This window comes from Carlito syrichta, unplaced genomic scaffold (genome assembly GCF_000164805.1).
Source record: "Carlito syrichta isolate Samal-C Ts95f unplaced genomic scaffold, Tarsius_syrichta-2.0.1 Scaffold303736, whole genome shotgun sequence".
NCBI lineage: Eukaryota > Metazoa > Chordata > Mammalia > Primates > Tarsiidae > Carlito > Carlito syrichta.
The window spans coordinates 162,830-183,981 of record NW_007247832.1 but is presented as its reverse complement, the minus strand read 5'-3'; the positions used below and the strand labels follow the sequence as shown (position 1 = coordinate 183,981).

Here is a 21,152-nt window from a genome sequence, read left to right as displayed (position 1 = left end):
TGACTTGGCTGGATGGTCAGGAGTATGGAAAACATGACTGGAAAATTGATGACAAGGAAATCTGGGGAAGAAGTCTGTGGATAGATGAAAGAGTGAAAAACATGAAGATATTTGTGTCCCATGTGCATGCTCACCAAAGGGTGACCTCAGCAGAGAAGGATTTTGCTTTATTTTAACTTTATTTTATTTTATGAGTTGGGGCCTCACTCTGTTGCCCAGGATGGAGTGCAGTGGCACAATCATGGCTCACTGACCCTTGACCTCTTGGGATCAGATGATCTTCCCTTCTCAGCCTCTCGAGTAGTTGGGACTATAGGCCCACGCCACCACATCTAGCTAATTGCACAACAATTTTTTTTGGTAGAGATGAGGTCTCTCTCTGTTTCCCAGACTGGTCTTGAACACTTGGCCTCAAGTGATCCTCCTGCCTTGTCCTCTAAAATGCTGGGCTTTCAAGTGTGAGTCACCATGCCCAGCCTAGAGGAGGATTTTAATAATTGGATCGACAGGATTATCTGTTCTGTGGATACTAGCCATCCTCTTTCCCAGCTACCCCGTCATCACCTCATGAGCTCATGAGCAATTAGCCAGGGTAGCAGGGATGGTGGTTATGCCTGGGCTCAGCAACACAGACTCCCAAGGCTGACTTGGCTATAGCCTCTGCCAAGTGTCCCATATGCCAGCAGCAGAAACCAACACTGAGCTTCATTCCTTGGAATGATCAGCCAGATATCTAGTGGCAGGTTGATTGCATTAGGCTGATTTCATCACAGACAACAAGGCAGCTTTTTTGTTTTTTGTTTTTTTTTTAGTCAGTGTCTCACTCTGCCGTTGAGGCTGGAGTGCAGTGGTACGATCATGGCTCACTGCATCCTTGACCTCCTGGGTTCAGAAGATCCTCCCTCCTCAGTCTCCCAAATGGCTGGGGCTACAGGCATATACCACCACACCCAGCTAATTTTTTGATTTTTTTTTTTTTGTAGCAATGAAGTCTGGCTATATTGCCCAGGCTGAGAGGCAGCATTTTGTTGTTACGGAGCAGACACTATGGATACAAATGTGCACTCTCTGCATGCAATACTTCTGCCAAAACTACCATCCATGGACTTACAGGAGATCTTATCCATTGTCATGGTATTCCACACAGCATCGTTTTTGACCAAGGAACTCACACCACAGTGAATGAAGTATGGCAATGGGCTTCTGCTCACAGAACTCACTAGTCTCCCCATGTTCCCCTTCACCCAGAAGCCACTGACTTGATAGAATGATGGAACAGTCTTTGTGAAGACTCAGCTGAACCCCCGCTAGGCGGCAATACCTTGCAGGTCTGGGACAAAGTCTCCAGTTATTGTGGCACTGCTTCCCTCATAACCAGGATTCACAGGTCCAGGAATCAAGGGGTGGGAATGAGAGTGGCACCACTCACTGTTACCTCTGGTGAGCTACTAGCAAAATGTTTGTTTCCTGTTGCTGCAACCGTACTATCTGCTGGCCTGGTGTCTTAGTTCCAAAGGCAGGAATGCTTCTACCAGGAGGCACAATGATTGCATTCCATTGGTTCTGTTTTTCTGGAGATCCCTAGTACAGTAAGACATTAGGTTGAGCTTTTATTTCCCCTGCACCATGAGAAAAGATCTAATTGTCCAGGTACATACATGCAATATGTTTTATAATAATTAAGACAAATGTTTTATAGAATATTTTAAATAACTATAGAAACAAAGAACAAAAATCAGAAGGAAATGCAGTTTTCATATATTAGAATCAATAATGATGTTAATTAGAATAAAAGAAAATAAAACTATGGGAAGGATGGAATGGTCAATATATGAACAACTATGTTCATAAGATGATCTGGGTGTTACATATTCTCTCCCAGGTATCTTTTCTGTAGAATGATTTGTGCTTCTCTGGGTATATTTCCAGGAGGGAGATTGTTGGATTGTGTGGAAGGTCAATTTCTAGTTTCTTTGGATATTGCCATACTATTTTCCATAGAGATTGGACTAGTTTGTACTCCCACCAGCAATGTAGAAGTGTCCCCTTTTCTCCTCACCCATGCCAGCTTCTATTGTTTTTTGATTTATTAATGATGGTCATTCTTACTCGAGTAAGGTGGCATTTCAGTGTGGTTTTGAGTTGCATTTCTCTGATGATTAGTGAAGCTGTATTTCACCATTTTAGTATAGGGCATATAAACACAATTTACATACTCTGGCAGTGTATGTAAATGTTAAATGAACAAAAATAACATTTTACAAGGAAATCCGTTCTGTTTTTGAGAAAATGTATCTTTTATTATTGTGAACTTTACCTAATTCAGTAATTACAATGAACAATGAGATGTTTCTTTTTCAAGTGTTAAGACAAGATTCATGGCATGTGATTAAGTGGGAAGAGGTAAGAATATATTTTAACTTTTAATTTGCTAATAAGCATCTGCCTTATATCTCAAGATACACACTTTTATCTGTAAAGCATGTCTTCAAGAACTGTGATATCACCTCCATTTGGTAGACAAGGAAGTAGAGGGTCAAAGGCATTATGTATCTTGTTCAAGGTCACACCGCTAGTAAGTAGTGGACCATATATGGGCTTTCTAATGCACCTTGGTATTATCTCTGTGTCATTGCATAGTATATTTAAAGATAGTGCTTCGCAAAGTGTTGCTCATGGTACAAGCCCACATTTATGTGGTGAACATCCCAGGGAATATTGTTATGAATGTCTACTCTTGAAATATGTCTTGGTCCATTTGAGCTGCTACAGCAAAATATTTTTGATGGAGTAATTTATACACAACAGGAATGTATTTGTCAGAGTTCTGAAAGCCAGGAAGTCAAGATCAAGGCACAGCAGTGTTGTGTGAGGGTCCACTTCTCTATAGAGGGTGCTTTCTAACTGTTCTTACATGAGGGAAGGGGTAAGGCTGCTCTTTGGGGTCCTCTTTCTAATCTCACTCATGAGGGCTCTACCTTCATGACCTAATCACCTCCCAAAGACCCCACCTCCTAATATTGTCACATGGGGGTTAGCATTTCAACCTACGAATTTTGAGTGAACACAAGTGTTCAGATCATGGGAGGATATAAGTTAAAGGCATATTGATCATGTTTGAGACTAGATATTGACTTTGTCCTTATCAATAAGTAATCACTGACCCAAGTAAGATTCCTTGGAAAGCTGATGTTAAGAACGTTTCAATTTCTGGCTGAGCGCCATGGCTCACGCCTATATTCCCAGCACTTTGGGAGGCTAAGGTGGGAGAATCACTTGAGCCCAGGAGTTCGAGGCCAGCCTGGGCAACATAGTAAGACCTTGTCTCTTCAAAAAAATAAAAAGGTTAACTGGGTGTGGTGGTGCATGTCTGTAGCCCCAGCTACTTGGGAGACTGAGGAGGGAGGATTGCTTGAACCCAAGACTTTGAGGCTGTGGTGAACTGTGATTGCACTCCAGCCTGGGCACCAGAGTGAGACCCCAACTCAAAAAAAAAAAAAAAAGAATGACTCGATTTCTAAGCATCATCAAAATTTCTTTCCCTGAGGGAGATAAACCAGGTGGCTCAATAATGGTTGCCCTTTGCTTCTCTCACAGGCCCTCAGAGAAATAAGCCACTGAGAGCTGACAGTACTTTTCCAGTGGCAGAGTCTCAGCGCATTCACGAAGGGCAGTGAGCTTCCTGAGACAGGAGGCAGGGGCAGAGGAGAGGCGGGGAGGCTGCCACAGTGGATTTCTTGTCGGGCAGAGTACAGTGGCGTTGCAGCTCACCCCAATGCTTTGCCCGGGCAGAGCGAGTTACGCAGCCCAAGCCTGGGACCCCGACTTGTCATTCCTCTGAGTCCTTTGCATGGCACAGTCACAGGGAGCACTTTGAACATGAGGAGCTTAAGAAAGGAAAAAGGAATTAGTCTGGGGCTCCAGTGGACAGAGAAGAAAAAGAGAATCTCTAAGAGATGGAATGGTAATGACTGTTCAGTAAGCTTGCTTTCGGGTCCCCAGGTACACAATCTTCTGCATCAGTATTGTTTTCTGGGGAAAATCTGGTGGGTTTTTTGCTTGTTTTGTTTTTAGTCGGGATCTCACTCTGTTGTCCAGGCTGAAGTACACGATCGTGGCTCACTACAGCCTCCACCTCCTGGGCTCAGGTGATCCTTCCACCTCAGCCTCCCGAGTAGCTGGGGCATCAGGTGTGCACCATCTTGCCTGACAAGATTTTTAATTTTTTTGTAGATATGGGGTCTCAATATGTTGCCCAGGCTGGTCAGAAAATCTAGTTTTAATTGCCAACTAAGTTTGAACTTATAGTCTTTCTTTGACCTTGTTGTAAGTTAGTTTTTATATCAATTATAACTGCTTCCTTATCTATCACATTGAGAACCTTGTGTAAGGTGTGAGTGTTTCACTGCCAATCTTTTCTTCTCTAATGTTGAACTTGTCCTCTATGCTTTAAAGACATATAGCAGCCTTTAAGCTCCTTGCTTTGATTCAAAAGTATTTATCTGTGGCTCCATTGATTAAGACCGAAATGATCTGCTTAATCATATTATACAAGGAAAAATCCAGCATCCTTCTTCTTTGTCTCTTCAACAAGATGTTATTATTTTTTCAATATGGGTCCAGAGATTGGTTTAGGAACAATTCTGACTCCCTGCTGTCCTAGCTGCCTGGAGAGGGCCTGCCACTTTAAGAGTTATGGCATCACTGGGCACGGTGGCTCACACCTGTCATCCCAGCACTTTGGGAGGCAGAGGCGAGAGGATTCCCTGAACTCAGGGGTTCGAGACTAGCCTGAGTAACATGGCAAGACCTCGTCTCTACAATAAACCAAAAAAAAAAAAAAAAAACCAGCCAGGTGTGGTAGCACATGCCTGTAGTTCCAGCTACTTGGAAGGCTGAGGCGGAAGGATCGCCTGAGCCCAGCAGGTTGAAGCTGCGGTGGCCGTGAGCGTTCCACTGCACTCTAGCCTGGGCAACAGAGTGACACTCTGACTCAAAATAAAATAAAAATAAAATAAAATAAAATAGTTATGTCACCAATGTTTGACACAGCATAAAGTTTTCAGGGGTTTGCTGAAAAGTAAACAGTCAAGAAAAAAGTATCAAGAGTTCAGAATGCTTCTCTGTGGATTGCTCCTGGTGTTCATGCGTCTCTCTCTTACTTGCAAGTTAGATTTTGTCCGTGCCTTCAGTCGTTCACTCACACATTCAGGGTTCACCACAGGGCAAGCACTTTGCTAGGTCTGGCATTCACCTGGAAGTGAGACAGGCAGGGCAGCGAGGGAGAGGGACCTTTTAGCAAGCAACTGCATTATGAGTGTGTGTGTGTGAGTGTGCGTGTGTGTGTGTGTGTGTGTGTGTGTGTGTGTGTGTGTGGCTACCCCGTTGCTGCAAAACCAGCACCACCGAAAGGCCCGATTGAGGCCCGTCTCTTCTGTACCTTTCTTTCAGTGTTGAAACATTTCATCCTGGACCAGGATCTGTCACTGTGGCACTATGTACATCTCACACTGGGTCATTCTCCATTGGAGGGGCAGTCCTGGGCACTGTGGGGTGTTTAGCAGCACCCTTGGCCTCCATCCACTAGATGGCAGTAGCCTCATCCCCCTCACCCTTACTGTTGTGAAGACAAAAAATGTCTTCAGACACTGCCAAACAATCGGGGGGAGGGGGGATAGGTAGGGGGAGTAAAGGGGAATGGGATGGCAGACTCGCTGGTGATTAAGAGGAACTATGTTGATAGCAAAAACATGGAACCAACCGTGCTGCCTGTCAAAGTGGACTGGATTAAAAAATGTGAGACATATATACAATGGAATAGTATGCAGCCATCAAGGACAAAATTATGAACCTGGTAGCAATTTGGATGAATTTAGAGTCCATCATGCTCAGTGATCTATCACAGAGACAAAGAATTGAGTACCACATGTGCTTACTCATAAAGTGGACCCTGAACATTTAGCATAACACTACATTAAAGGGATTAGTGGTAGCAAGTCACTGCCAGGAGGAGGTGGGGGCACATAACACTAATAAGGGTACCTGATCTCCAACCAGGCCAATGGGAGGCCCAAACTTCACCTGTATGATGACTACTTATGTACCTAACCCTGAAATCAATCAAGCAAACAAACAAAACCACACTGGGCACTGTGAAGAAAAAGTCATGGCAAATTGAAAAAAGAAGAATAACTGCTTTGGAGGAATAATTCCATCAGGAAATAAAATAATTCGAATGTAGCTGAAATGTATCAGGATGACTAAGAGATCTTCATATTGCACTTGAGAGCATTGGACACGTTTAGCCTCTGTGCTTCTGAGATTCATGCTTCCATCTTCTCTCTCCTGGTTTAAAAGGTGAACGTGAGCCGGGCTCGGTGGCTCAGCCTGTGATCCCGCGCCTTTGGGAGGCTGAGGTGAGTGGATTGCCTGAGCCTGCGGGTCCGAGACCCGCCCGGGCAGGTGAGACCTCATCTCTACAATAAAATCAAAAAATTAGCCAGGCGTGGTAGCGCGTGCCTGTAATTCCAGCTACTTGGAAGGCTGAGATGGAAGGATCGTCGGAGCCCAGCGGATCGAGGCTGTGGTGGCCGGGAGCGGCCACTGCACTCAGTCTGGGTGACAGAGTGAGACTCCAACTCAAAAAATAAAAAAATAAAAAATAAAAGGTGAACGTGGGTGACATTGTGAAGGCCTTCAACGGGGAGTTCCTTACTGCAGACATGGTCCTGATTTCTTCCAGGTTAGTTTTATTGGTGGGCATGTAGGGAACTTTTATTCTGAGTTGGAAATTTTAAGAACGCCCAAGGCTGGGCTCGGTGGCTCAGCCTGTAATCCTAGCTCTTTAGGAGACAGAGGTAAGTGGATTGCTTGAGTCTGTGGGTTCGAGACCAGCCCAGGAAACTTGGTGAGACCTCATCTCTACAATAAATAAAAAATGAACTGGGCATGGTAATGTGCACTTGTAGTTCTGGCTACTTGAAAGGCTGAGGCAGAAGGATCACCGGAGCCCAGCAGATCAGTGCTGGGGTGGCGATGAGTGTGCCACTGCACTGTAGCCTAGGTGATGGAGTGAGACTCCAACTCAAAAAAAAAAAAAGAATGTCCAAGGCAGAAGTCACACTTTTTTTCCCTCATTTTTTTCACCTTATTGTAGACCAGTGGTTGCAAACCTTTTCTGTAAAGGGACAGAAAGTAACCATGTTCCGTTTTGTGGTCCCTGCAGTCTCTCTTACCACTCTTCGACTCAGTCTTTATTATGTCAAAAGCAGCCACAGGCTATCAGTAAATAAATGGGTGTGGTCGTGTTCCAATAAAACTTTATAAAAACAGCTGTGGGTCAGATTTGGCCTATGGGCCACAGGACACTGACCTTTGTTTCATACTTTTATAACCTTTTCTTTAATTTCCCTGGATGTATTTTTTTTCTATCTTAATTCTTGGCTCAGTTTCATTCCTTCTATAATTCCTGCAGACATTCAACTAAACTTAAAAAAAAATTATACTTATCTCATTTAGTTTTCACGGCGAACCTGAGGTATTTCTATTCTGTAAGAATACTGACTCACACAGAGATTCATGTTAAGACCCATATTCCCATGTTTCAAAGCAGAGCTCTTTTAACGGGGATCTCTATTGCTTTATTCACCAGCTCTTTCAGATAAAACGTACACAGAGACCCCCTAGAGTAGATATTTCCTTCCCATTGGGTCTGAATTTGCCACCTCCCCTTTGGTTTCCCTGTTGGGCCCCCAGGAGCTCAGCTGTCCTTCCCCATGGTGCTGTAAGACATATGGGTGGTCTGGGGCTTCAGAGGAACCACAGTCATCAACATGCCTGCACTTGACATGGTGGGCAAGCTGGGTCCCCAGGTCAAGTCACTGTTACCTCAAAGGGACCCAAAACGTGTCCCCAGCTTTCAAGACATACCTTCTGTTGGAGCACGGAAGGGAGGCAGATTAGTCCTGGGGCCATTCTCCAAGCTTCTGGAAAAGCATCACAACACCACAGGCTCTTTTGCCATCCAAAATCCATCACTCCATCCGCTCTGTCAACAAAGGAACTTCACTGTTGTGGATGTCTGTTTCCCTCCTGGATTTGCCTGGGAGTATGGGGTTGACCCAGAGGCCACAGAGATACCATAAGAGGTTTTGTTTTATAACCTCTATATCATTTTTATGTGTATCTTTGCCTCTTCTTTACTTCCAATAAAATACTGCTATTATCAGAACTGTATTTTGCGGGGGGAGGAAGGGGGAGGACAAAATGTATTATTCTTAGACTTTTTTGGGAGGCACTTTTGTAGGTTATATTTTCTAAGTGATTTTCCCTGCCCCCATACAAGTAACAAAGGCGCGCGCGCGCACATACACACCCCTACATGCTTGAGCTGGCATGAATGTAAGAAAACCAGAGAGCCCAGAATGAACTGGAATCCTATAGTCCCTGGAAGGTAATCTCCGCCCTGCCAACACAGGCCTTTTCCACCAAACTCCAAGAACTAGAGCTTCTGTTTTGTTGATGTAGGGAGTACAAAGGCCGAGGAACAGAGAAAAGGGGATACTCCCATGAGAAGAAACTTACTGTATCCTGGCCTTCCAAATGAATTTATATTTTTAATATTAGATATATTCTATATCTAATGTATATTGCAATATAAATAATATATTTGTCATTACTTGGGGGTATATGATCCTAGCCAGTTAAATGAATACAGATTATCTTGCTTCAAACCTGATATTTCAGTGAATAAGATAAAAAGAGATAAAAAAGAGATAAGTCAGAATGTAAGAGGCAATGAACTTTGATGGGCAATGTTTGTTATTGTTTGTGATTTTTCCTCCAAAATGATTTGTTTTCTTTTCTTTTTTGAGTCAAGGTCTCACTCTGTCACCCAGGCTGCAGTGGCACAGTCATGGCCACCACAGCCTCGACCTGTTAGGCTCAGGTGATCCTTCCACCTCAGTCTTCCAGGTAGCTAGAACCACAGGCGTGCGCTGCCACGGCTGGCTAATTTTTGACTGGTTATAGAGACAGGGTCTCGCCATGGTGCCCAGGCTGGTCTCCAACCCGTGGGGTCAGGCATTCTTGTCACCTCTGCCTCCCAAAGTGATGGGATGACAGGCTTGAACCACTACGCCTGGCGATTGATTTTCATAAATGAGTTGACATTAAACATGGAAGAAATGTTTGTTAATTCAGTGCCTTGACTTCCTAACTGTTGAGGTTAAGTGGAGACAGAATTCCCAAGCGCAGCTGTTACCTGCTCATAGTTTTTTATCCTCCTGGAAAACACTTCAGACATGTGGCTCATGCTTCCCACTCCTGCAAGCCTCGGTTTAAGCATTGTTTTATCACAAAGGCCATCTCCTACCCCTACTTCATTCTCTATTTTCTATCCCTACTTTTATTCTTCTTTATGTCTCAGGGACTCTGCTGTGACCATGCCTGTCCTGAAGGATTTACTCCCATCCAGAAGGCCACAGAGCCTTTTTCTTTACAACGAACTCTATTTAGAAAATAACAGAATTTTAGACTTGACCTTAGACGTGACTGTTCTGAACTTTGTAAATCTGTTCATCCTCAGCAATTTCCCTTTTTGAGGTTAAGGAGTAATCACACAGGACTGTAAGGGTAGAAGCTGTTCTGTTCAACTTTCTGCAAGGTGGATTTTAGGCTGGTAGGATCAGACTGCTAATATCTTCTGGCAAGGTAGTTGTTTGTAGTCCTTTCTGTTTTGAAGAATGGTTATGGATGTGAGTCTTGCTTCATGTGTACCATTACCAGGAAAATAATTTGATGGAGATATTAACTCAATATTATTTATTTTTATTTTCCTAGTGAGCCTCAGTCGATGTGTTACATAGAAACATCTAACCTGGATGGAGAGACTAACCTAAAGATATGGCAGGTGAACACACCTTTTCTTATCCTAATTTTACATCTTAAGCCCACAGTGTGAAGTTTTGTTGGGCACTAGCTTTTTTTTTTCTTTCCAGAAACAAAATTATCTCACCACAATTGAATGAATGTAATTTATCCTCATCAGATATTTAAACAGTATATCATCATCATCATCATCATCATCATTATTATTGGAAACTGGGTGAATGTGTTACTATCGCTATAAAAATTTGGGTTATAAAATTCAGATCATAAAGAATTAACACACCTTTAGGCATGTTGTTTTGAAGCTATTTCTGTTAGTGCTTTGGTGATAAAAGTGCTGTCATGGCTAAATATCACAGCTGGATTTAAAGGAGGAGAGGTGCGAATTACAAATGTGCTTGAAAATGTAAGAAGTCTCATAATCGTATGCATCATTGCTTTTAAAATGGAAGTCTCAGGGAGGCCACTTGTGCCTGAATTTGAAAAGAAGGTGGGTCAGAGTGTGTGTTTAAGTGTTTCCAGCTGAGATGATCTGAGTGCACCCACCTGCTGTGTTGAGTTCTCACACCCTCGTCAACTGAGGGCAGCAGAGAAACTTTTTTTTTTTTTTTTTGAGTTGGAGTCTCACTCTGTCGCCCAGACTGGAGTGCAGTGGCCGCTCCCGGCCACCGCAGCCTCGACCTGCTGGGCTCCGGCGATTCTTCCACCTCAGTCTTCCAAGTAGCCGGAATTACAGGCATGCACTACCATGCCCAGCTGATTTTTTTATTTATTGTAGAGATGAGGTCTCGCTGCCCAGGCGGGTCTCGAACCCGCGGGCTCAGGCAATCCACTCACCTCAGCCTCCCAAAGCGCGGGATTACAGGCTGAGCAACCGAGCCCGGCTAGCAGAGAAACTTTAATGACAGACTGGACCATGAGGAAACAGCCACTCTATCTATATTATTTTTTCACATATGGCATTCATTGTCTTTTGATTTTTAGCAAACACAAGAAAACCATTTTGATTACTAAAAAAAAAAGTATCTATGTATTCACACACATATATAATGAAAATAAAATTACTATTTTAATTTCACAGCAGCTTATGATTATGAATGCAAGAAGGTGGTTTTCCAATGAACTTTTTATTACTGGGAAAAATACATTGATCTTTAGAATAATTTATCCTCTGCTTTATTAGTTTGCTTAGTAAAAAAAAACTCTTCTGATTTTACATCTGATTATTCACGTTTGTTTGCTAATATTTTTTGTAAACTTTAATTGAAAATGGAAACAATTAGAACTTTTCAAAGTAACGTACCATCTTTGTAAAAATAATATAAATAATACAGAAACATACAGAGTCTCTTTAACCCTTCCTACCTCCCAGATTTCACATTTATTCTTAATGGTAGTCATTGTAATAGTTTGGTGGTACCTTCCAGATTTTAAAAAATGCTATTGCAGACTTAGGTTTCTGGAAGATGGAATATACAAACTATTCCCTATTTTTCCTGCTAAGAACAACTAACAATTTTGGGTAAGATTTAGAAAACAGACATTAGAAGACTCTGAAAGAATGGAAGGAGGCAGACTGGTGAGGGACCTTGGACTCCAGGGAACAACAGGGTGGATGAGTTCCCTGAGTTTTCCTTTTGTCTCATATATTTCAGGCTTGGAATGGAAGAAGTCAGAAACCCAGAGAGATCAATGGACACAGACAAAAAACAACAACAACAACAAACCCAACAAAAGCCTGCTCTCTCTAGTCAAAGGATCAGAAAATGGGCAGCCTAGCAAGACAGAAAACTTTTAGACAATAGCCACTTTACATCAGCCAAACACCATTGTGAAAATATGGCCCCATTCCCACCCATGCCTGCAAAGGTTGAGTAGAGTGCCTAGACTTCTAGGCTGTAGTGAGGCACCCTTACTCCCTTATAAGGGTGGTGTCACAGGAAGCCAAACAGAGAGACAGGACTTTCATTTCTGCCAGGCGGTAATGACGTCCTTCCCTCCTTTCACTGTGCCAGTGGAGACCATGTGGACAGCAGAAACAGGGCATTCCAATTCCTTCATGCCAGGAGGTATCACTGAATTTCTGCAGGAGAGACAGAACTTCCACCTTAGCCCAGCTGTAACAAGGAGCCCCTCCTTGGCTGTTAAAAGAGGCCAAGTGAACAACTTGTACATTACCCCTGTTTTGCAATCATGAGGCAATTCCCCCTTCTGCCATTGGAGCTGTGTCAGAGAAAGCCAGATAAAACAGATTTAAATGATCTTCAGAGTCTCCCAACATAGTACTCAAAATGTCCAGGTTTTATTGAAAGTAATACATCATATCAAAAACCAGGAAGATCTCAAAGTTGATGAAAAAAGACAGTGGACTCCAAGATTACAGAATTTACAATGATCTGACAGAGACTTTAAAGCATCTATCATAAGAAAGCTTCAGGGAGCAATTGCAATGTGCTTGAAACAAGTGGAAATATAAAATGTCTCAGCTAATAAATAGAAAATTCCAGCAAAGAAATAGAATATATAAAGAACTGAATAGAAATTCTATCAATTAAAAATGTAATAACTGAAATTTTAAAAATCCTTAAATGATAGGTTTAACAGCAAATGGAAGGAATGGAAGAAATAAACAGTGAAATGAAAGACAAAACCATAGAAATTACCCAGTTTGAACAACATGGTGTGTGGGGGCCTGCTCCCGCCCGGTGTGGGATTTCCTGAAGAAGATATAGAGTAGGCGAAAGAAGGAACTTACGACGAAATAATATACTACTTGGACACCTGCTTGCAGACCAGAGACCAGATGACATTTAATGTTAGTTAACAGAAAGCTTTTATACCATTCATAAAGGGGCAAGACAAAGAAAATTCCTTCACGTACATATCCTTTAAAAGTTACCACCATCTAACGGTCTAGAAGCAACAAAAAAGCCAAGAACACTATCTGCTTTCAGTCAATAAGTCTTTTTCATAAAGCCAAAAATGATAGTTTTAGTCCAAAGTCCCAAATTACAGTCCTTGAAGTGCTTCAAGAAAGTTTCCAGGTGCACAGTTCTCCATGTAGCAGGAGTTTTCTCTCTGGGGCTTCTATGACCTTCAAAGCTTCGTAATTGCCTTTCTTGTTCAGGTGTCTTGGTTACTTTTCTCTTATCCTGCAGTGTGTATTTCTAAAAAAAACTTAAAGAAGCTTTTAGTGATGTTTCCCAGGCCCCCAAGGTTGCTCTCTGTATTTAGTTCATTTATCATAAAATTATCCAATTAATATATTATGAATTCAGTGAAAACCTACTCTATAAACATTAACTTAGAATTTTAACTATTGAATTAAGTAAAAACCTTAACGATTAATCTTCATCCTAAATCTGTGAAAACAGTGTTATAAATCACCTATATAACTTCTAGATAAGTGTTAGAACTTATAATGAATTCATAATGAACTACATAATGAACTACATAATTATAATGAATTCATAATGAACTACATAATTCTAAATCAAATAAGGAGTGAATATACTTATCATTTTTTACTCAAGCAATATCTAGTAACTTATAACCAAGTAAAAGAAAGAATTCTTGATGTGCTTCAGAGTTTAACCATTGCATATGTTAGAAGAGGCCAAACGGCATAGTGGGAAGTGGAAAAATGAACCATGACATTCCCAGGTTAGCTGTGAGTACTTCACATAAACATGCCATTTTCTTCTTCCATGACTGCACAGAATTCTTCGGCCGTACCAACGATAAAGGTGGAAGACAGAAGGGCCTCAGCTTCCCGGGATCGCCCTGTGGCCCGGGTTCTTCGGCCCACCAGGACCCTGTCAATCAGGTGAGCCTCCAAGTCTGGCTCCCAACAATGGTGGAAACAGACTGAAAAAAAAATCAGGTTGCAGAGATCTGTGGAAATATAACCAAACAGCTAACTTTCATGTCACCAGAGTCTTAGAAGGAGAACAGGGAAGAACAATGTGGCTGAAAACTTCCCAAATTTGTCAAAAAATATAAACTATAGACACAACAAAGTGAACAAACAAAAAAGGATAAATCCAAAGAAATCCATACCAAGATATTTCATAGTCAAACTTCTGAAACAAAGAAAAAGATTTTGAAAACAGTGAGAGCAAAATGACTACCTATAGGAGACAGACAATTTGAATAACAACAGATTTCTCATTAAAAACCATGAACATTGGGAGAAAGTAGCACATCCTTTTTCAAGGCTGAAAGAGAAGAACTGTCAGCCCAGAATTGTATCCAACAAAAACATATTTCAAGGATGAAGAAGAAATTAAGACATTCTCAAACAAAGGGAAAGTAGAATTTGTTGCCAGAAGACCTAAAAGAATGGCTAAAGGAAGGTCTCTAAACAGAAAGGGAACAATAAAGAAAGAAAAAGAAAAAAAGAAGAAAAACATGATAAGCAAAAATAAGGCTAAATACTACTATTAACAATAGCAAAAACATGGAACCAACCTTGCTGCCCATTGAAAGTGAACTGGATTTAAAAAGTATGATATATATATATGATAGAGTATTATGCAGCCATGAAGAAGGACAAAATTATGGACTTTGCAGCAACTTGGATGGATTTAGAGTCTATCATACTCAGTGATCTTTCTCAGAAACAAAGAACTGAATACCACATGTTCTTGCTCATATGTGGATCCTGAACATTTATCATAATACTACAAGAAAGGGATCGGCAGCAGTGGGACACTGCCAGGGGAGGGAGGGGGGAGCACATAACATCAATAAAGGTGCCTGGTCCTAAACCAGGGGACATGAGGACCAGTGAGAGGCCCAAACTTCACCTGCACGTAGACCACTTATGTACCTAATCCTGATTTGTACCCCACATCTTTAGAATAAAATAAAGAAAAAAGAAATAAGGCTAAATACAATAAGCTTCTTTCTTTTGAGTTTTCTAAGTTATGTCTGATGGTTGAAGTAAAAATTATAAAACTCTGATGTGGTTCTAAATGTATGTACAAAAATTATTTAAGGTATATACTATACTGGAGAGGGTAAAAGGACATAAAAGGATGTTATACTTCTATACTTTATACAAACTTGTAAAATGATGACATAAATAGACTGAGAAGTCATGTATGGATAATGTAATACTTAGAGCAACCATTAACATAACTATATAAAGAGATACACTAAAAAACACTATTGGTAAATCAAAATAGAATTCTAAAAACCATTAAGGTAACCCACAGGAAGTCAGGAAAAGCAAAATAAAACAAAACAAAAACTAGGTTGAGCAAACAGAAAAAAATTCAATAGTTATATTAAATGCCAATGGCCTAATTTACCAATTAAAAGACATAGACTGGCACAGTGAATTTAAAAACATGAGCTAGCTGCTACATGTTGTCTACACAAAACTCACTTCAAATATAATGGTACAGGCAGTTTAAAAGTAAAAGGATAGAAAAATATACATTAGGTAAAGTTCAATTAGAAGTGACTATATTAATATCAGATAGACTTCAAAACAAAGAAAATTGCCAGAAACAGAGAGGGACATCATTTAATGAAAAGAAGGAGCAACCCACTAAGGAGACATAGTAATTCTAATATTTGCACGAAAAAACAGCTACAAAATATTTGAAGGTAAAATTAATAGAACTTAACAAATAAATAAATATATAAATCCACAGTTATAATTGGAGACTTCAACAACTCTCTTCCTTCAATTGACAACCAGATAGAAAATCTTCAAGGGTATGGAAGAACTCAACACCACCAGCCAAAAAGATTTATTTGATATTTATAGAACTCTCAACAACAGAATGCTATAGAACAATACCCAACAACAGAAGGATACACATTATTTTCAATTGCCCAAGACACATGCACCAAGATAGGCAATACCTGGTCATGACACAAAGTTAAAAGAATTGAAATACAGAGATCTAGGCTCGGTGGTTCAGCCTGTAATCCCGCGCCTTTGGGAGGCTGAGGTGAGTGAATTGCCTGAGCCCACGGGTTCGAGACCCGCCTGGGCAGCGAGACCCCATCTCTACAATAAATCAAAAAATCAGCCGGGCGTGGTAGCACATGCCTGTAATTCTGGCTACTTGGAAGGCTGAGGCGGAAGGATCGCCGGAGCCCAGCAGGTTGAGGCTGCGGTGGCCGGGAGCAGCCACTGCACTCCAGTCTGGGAGACAGAGTGAGACTCCAATTCAAAAAAAAAAAAAAAAAGAAATACAGAGTGTGTTCTCTGTATTCACAATGGAATAAAACTAGAAATAAATAACAGAAAGATAACAGGAAAATGTTCAAATATTTTATTTTATTTTTTTCCCCAAATATTTTAAATAAATTGAATAGCACTATACCTAACATCATTATCCTCTGGGAACTGTTAAAAATACAAATTGTGGCACTCACCCAGAGACACCTAAGAAAAGACCCTGGAGATAGTTCCTAGAAATGCTTGTTAACGAGACCTCTAGGTGAATTCAATACCTGCAAAAGTTTGGAACCACTGTTCTAGGTTCTAGATCTTTGCTACTCTAAATGTGACCCATAGTTTAGCCTCATCAGCTATGTTTATACATGTATTAAAACATTATATAATGCTTGGTTACAGTGATTACACTTTCAAAATGATATTTTAATGGAAACTTAATTTTTCTACCTCTTTTGATTTTATTACAATTAGTTGCAAAATGCTGGAATGGCAAAGTCTTCTAACAAAGTTTATGTTAAAGCTTGATCGGTATTCCATTTTTGGATACTGACTTTCATCATCTTTTATTAACTACTGGAGGCATGGAACTTTGCCACGGTACATTAAACTTTTATTTTCATTTTCTCCCTTTGGTTTTATCATACAGGCTTTGCCAGAAACAGCCGAAATGCAAACAAACAAACAAAAAAACTGTTAAATCTAGCTGGAAGAATAAACCGTGAAGGACCTAACTGCCATTTCGATACCTTTGTTGGAACCTTGGGCTTACCTGGTAAAAGGTATCATCTTTCTTTTATCAAACAGTTATTTTTTTCTTTCATGGAACATAGAATGTGAGCTTTTTTGTTCTGTCAGCCAATAACATGTTAAAACATTATACTTGTTCATATTTTACTTGACTTTAAAATACCCTGAAGCATCTGTGTATTGGTTTAAAAAAAGAATTCTTGCCGGGCATGGTGGCTCACACCTGTAATCCTATCACTTTGGGAGGCCAAAGTGAGAGGATTGTCTGAGCTGAGGGGTTCGAGACCAGTTTGGGCAACTTGACAAGGCCTCATCTCTATAATAAATCCAAAAGTCACCCGGATGTGGTGGCGTGCACCTGTAATCCCAGCTACTTGGGTGGCCGAGATGGAAGGATTACCTGAGCCCTGCAGGTCAAGGCTGCAGTGACCGTGACCGTGCCACAGCACTCCAGCCTGGGCGACAGAGTCAGAAGCCTAAATATAGGTGGGACGTGTATGGCACTTTCTTAATCAGTAACCCTAGAGCTAGAGAGGTCAGGTTCAAGTTTCCTTGGTGTAAATCATTGGGAAGAGCAAGGTTTTGAAACTCACCAAAGAGCAGTAGTAGGGATTTGGTCTGATAACGACAGAGGAGATTTTCTTGCTTTCCCACTTCTGCCTACTTTCCACTTAGGATTTTCATGGGAGCATCTTTTATGTAGCGAGTCAGCGGATGCTGGAGAGGAAGAAGGCAAGGAAACATTGGTGGACTGAGCTTGCTTCCTGAGCTGTGAATGACCACTTGCAATTCTTTCCATAGATTCATAGCTTGGCACACCATTATCTATTTGTCCACATAATCCTCTCTGACAAATGCATTTCATAGTCACTCTGGGTATAAGGGATGAATTTTTCCCTCTGAAATTTTGAACCAACATTTGTTTGAAATGGTGAGAAATGGGCTTGAAAGCAAAAACGCTCTTGTGCTCTCTTAGGAATAAGCACTTTTTATGGCGAAATATCTGTTTTATTGTCAATTTGCCCAAAAAGCTGGACTTGTCAAAAGAAAATATATGTAAAATGAAAATCTATGTTTTGTTTGTTTGCTTACATTGTGAAGAGAGAACACTTCTTTGGTACTTTATAAAAGCTCTTTTTATTTTTAGCCAGGTTCCAGTTCGGCCCCACCAGGTCTTGCTAAGAGGTACCCAGCTTAGAAATACTCAGTGGGTCATTGGTATAGTTGTTTACACTAGATTTGAAACCAAACTCTTGCAGTTAGCATCATCTGTGATGACAAATAATACTGCTTCTAGATTTTTCCTTCTGCTTTTATGAAGTAAGAGTATTTAGTATATGTCTCTTAGATCTAGGAGGCTTATTTCTGTTTACTATTTGAAATTTTAGGGGAGGTTTTTATTTCACCTCTAATTTTATATATTTCTTCTGACTCTTAAACTTATTTCCTACTAGACATTTATTTCCCAAAGCACAATTATCCCATCTCTTCAGGAACTGGGAGAAACTTTGTTCTAACTTATGTTTTCCTCATTTACATAAATTGAATAAGTTATAAGTAGTTTGAAATGATTACTTTTCATAAACAATGTATGTTGCTTTGCTTCCATTTAAAAAATGTCCTGATATAAATAATGCTTGTTTTACATGACATCTACGTGGACTGATTCTAGTCTATATATGGATCCCAGGTACAGAAAGATTTTTTTTTTTTCTCTGCCAGACTGACAATAGAAGTTCTACCTGTTATCACATTCATGTACAATTCCTCTCAGTTGCAATCTTTTGATCACTCTTCAGGATATCTTGTTTTGGATTAGGAATTTCTTGAATGTTTGTTACTAATGAGAAGTGACTTAACAGTAAGTCTACCCATATTTCAGTTTTCTAAAACACAACATTTGGCTTTAACTGTCATTTGCCCAAAAAACTGGACTGGACAAAATATATGTAAAGTGAAAATCTATGTTTTCTTTACACCATGAAGCGAGAACAGTTGTTTGATACTTCATAAATGCTCTTTTTATTTTTAGCCAGTTTCCAGCTGGGCCCCATCATGTCTTGCTAAGAGGTACCCAGCTTAGCAAGATCCAAGTACAAACTTCTTTTTGTGACCAAATTTGCAGCTACATCCCTGTACTTGCCGGGGCAAGTATCGATTTAGCATCCAGTTAGTGCCAGGCATTGTGCTAAGACCCTGGGGTGCAGTAGGAAGCAGCGTATGTTTCCTGTCTCCAATTGACGGTGTGTGGGAAGACCGTAAGGACAGCAAGATAATATAATACCAAGAGGTAAGTGAAGAGGAGTAAGTATAGGGCACCATGTGTATGCATCAGAACCCCATTGGACCCAACAGGAAGTTACACATAAACCGAAATCTTTTTTTTTTTTTTGAGTTGGAGTCTCACTCCGTCACCCAGACTGGAGTGCAGTGGCCGCTCCCAGCCACCGCAGCCTCGACCTGCTGGGCTCCGGCGATCCTTCAGCCTCAGCCTTCCGAGTAGCTGGAACTACAGGCGCACGCTATCACGCCCGGCTGATTTTTTGATTTATTGTAGAGATGAGGTCTCACTGCCCAGGCGGGTCTCGAACCTGCGGGCTCAGGCAATCCACTCACCTCAGCCTCCCAAAGGCGCGGGATGACAGGTTGAGCCACCGAGCCCGGCTTAAATCGAAATCTTAAGGATGAGTAGAATAGAGAGATTAAAAGGAGCGGGGAGGTAAGAAGGAATAGGAACCCAGGAAGAGGACTCTAGGCCAAGAATCTGTGCATGTCCAAAACCCCAATGGGCGGGGCGGCTCAGCGTGGCTGTTGTGTAGAGGGCTGGGGAAGCCGGCGTGGAATGATGGGAGACAGAGGGCAGCCGGGTCCCACACTGCAGAAGGCCTGGGTGAGCTCAAAGCTACGGCCAGCTCAGTGCCAGGCCACCTTGTGCCTGCTTTCCACTTAGCTGTCTCACCTTCCTTGTCTCTCTCACTCTCGCTGCCTCTGGACTACCCTTGCAGGGGTGCATCATTGTGTGTTTCACCTCGGATTTTCTTAGGGACCCCAGCAAGGACAGGGATGTAGATGCAAATTTGGGCACAAAAAGAAGACTGCGTTTGAACAGAGGAGCAAAGTTAATCATCAGTTGTTGCATGTGTTCCACTTGGACCCACGCTATCACGCCTCAGGAGTCTGTTGTGAACTGCACGTTTCTCCAACACTACACTGCACATGTTTGCATTCCATTATCTTCAAGTGATAATGCTGTATTATTTAATGATATATACAGTACTACAACACAGCTAAGATTTAAATGTCCATTGTAAATTAACAAAAAACCATTTCATGATTCTCCTGGTGTGGCTGGTCTGTGCTGTCGCTGCTGAAAAGGGCATTTGCTTGATGGCATCATTTTGTGGCTCTAAATCATTGCAGGGATTATTATACATGGCGACCGTGTCATTTCAGAATGATAGAAATTTAAGAGAGGCATTCTTCATGACTTTAGGAAAGAAACGACTAGTAAATATAGATATTTCCTGACCACAGATTTTAGACCAATACACTTGGCTGAAAACGATTCTCTTTATACAGCATTTTGAAGCTATTACTTACACACGTTAATCAAAGAGAAGAAATAATATACATTGTTATATATGTATGCATGTATATATGAACATATAAATATCTATAAGTGAAGTGACAAAGACATTCCTTTGTAATATGCTTAATGCAATTTCGCCTAGGATTATTTTAAACCTCATCTGTTTCTGTGCTTTGCAAAGAAGTAGAGTTATTTACATTATTAGTTCCTATTTTCATAATTTGTAAATGGAGCATTTATGCTTCTACAGTTTAATTAAAATGTAGAAGTGGTCAATTGAATCTGGTAAAATATGATTGAAAAGTTAAGAATTTTGGGGGTCTGTGTCACCATAGTCCTTTGCAAACAATTACACATAAATTTATAGGAAAACCCAATAGAAAATTAACATTTAAAACACTCACTTCAAGTAGGTGATATAGTTCAGAAGATTTTTCCTGGTCTTTAACCCAGAGCTTTGGTTTCCCTGAAATAAGCACGTTAGAACAATTATTGTATTGATACAACCTTGAAGATTTTCTCAACGGACTTAGGTGAAAGACATCTTTTCATGGTTTTTTTTTTTTTTTTTTTTTGAGTTGGAGTCTCACTCTATTACCCAGGCCGGAGTGCAGTGGCATGCTCACAGCTACTCCAGCGTCTACCTGCTGGGCCCTAGCGAGCTTTCTGCCTCAGCCTTCCAAGTAGCCAGAACTATAGGTGCATGATACCATGCCCAGCTAATTTTTT

The 21,152-nt window shown here is 40.9% G+C and overlaps 1 protein-coding gene across 1 annotated transcript in view; it reads left to right on the top strand.

Annotated features, from left to right (window-relative positions):
- Positions 1-21,152, top strand: part of LOC103261537 (phospholipid-transporting ATPase IB-like) — a 115,987-nt gene that overhangs the window by 5,410 nt on the left and 89,425 nt on the right. Inside the window, 5 exon segments of the mRNA XM_021712926.1 lie at positions 2,363-2,403; positions 6,669-6,742; positions 9,841-9,910; positions 17,510-17,580; positions 17,982-18,105. Coding sequence (XP_021568601.1) covers positions 2,363-2,403; positions 6,669-6,742; positions 9,841-9,910; positions 17,510-17,580; positions 17,982-18,105 — 380 coding nt within the window.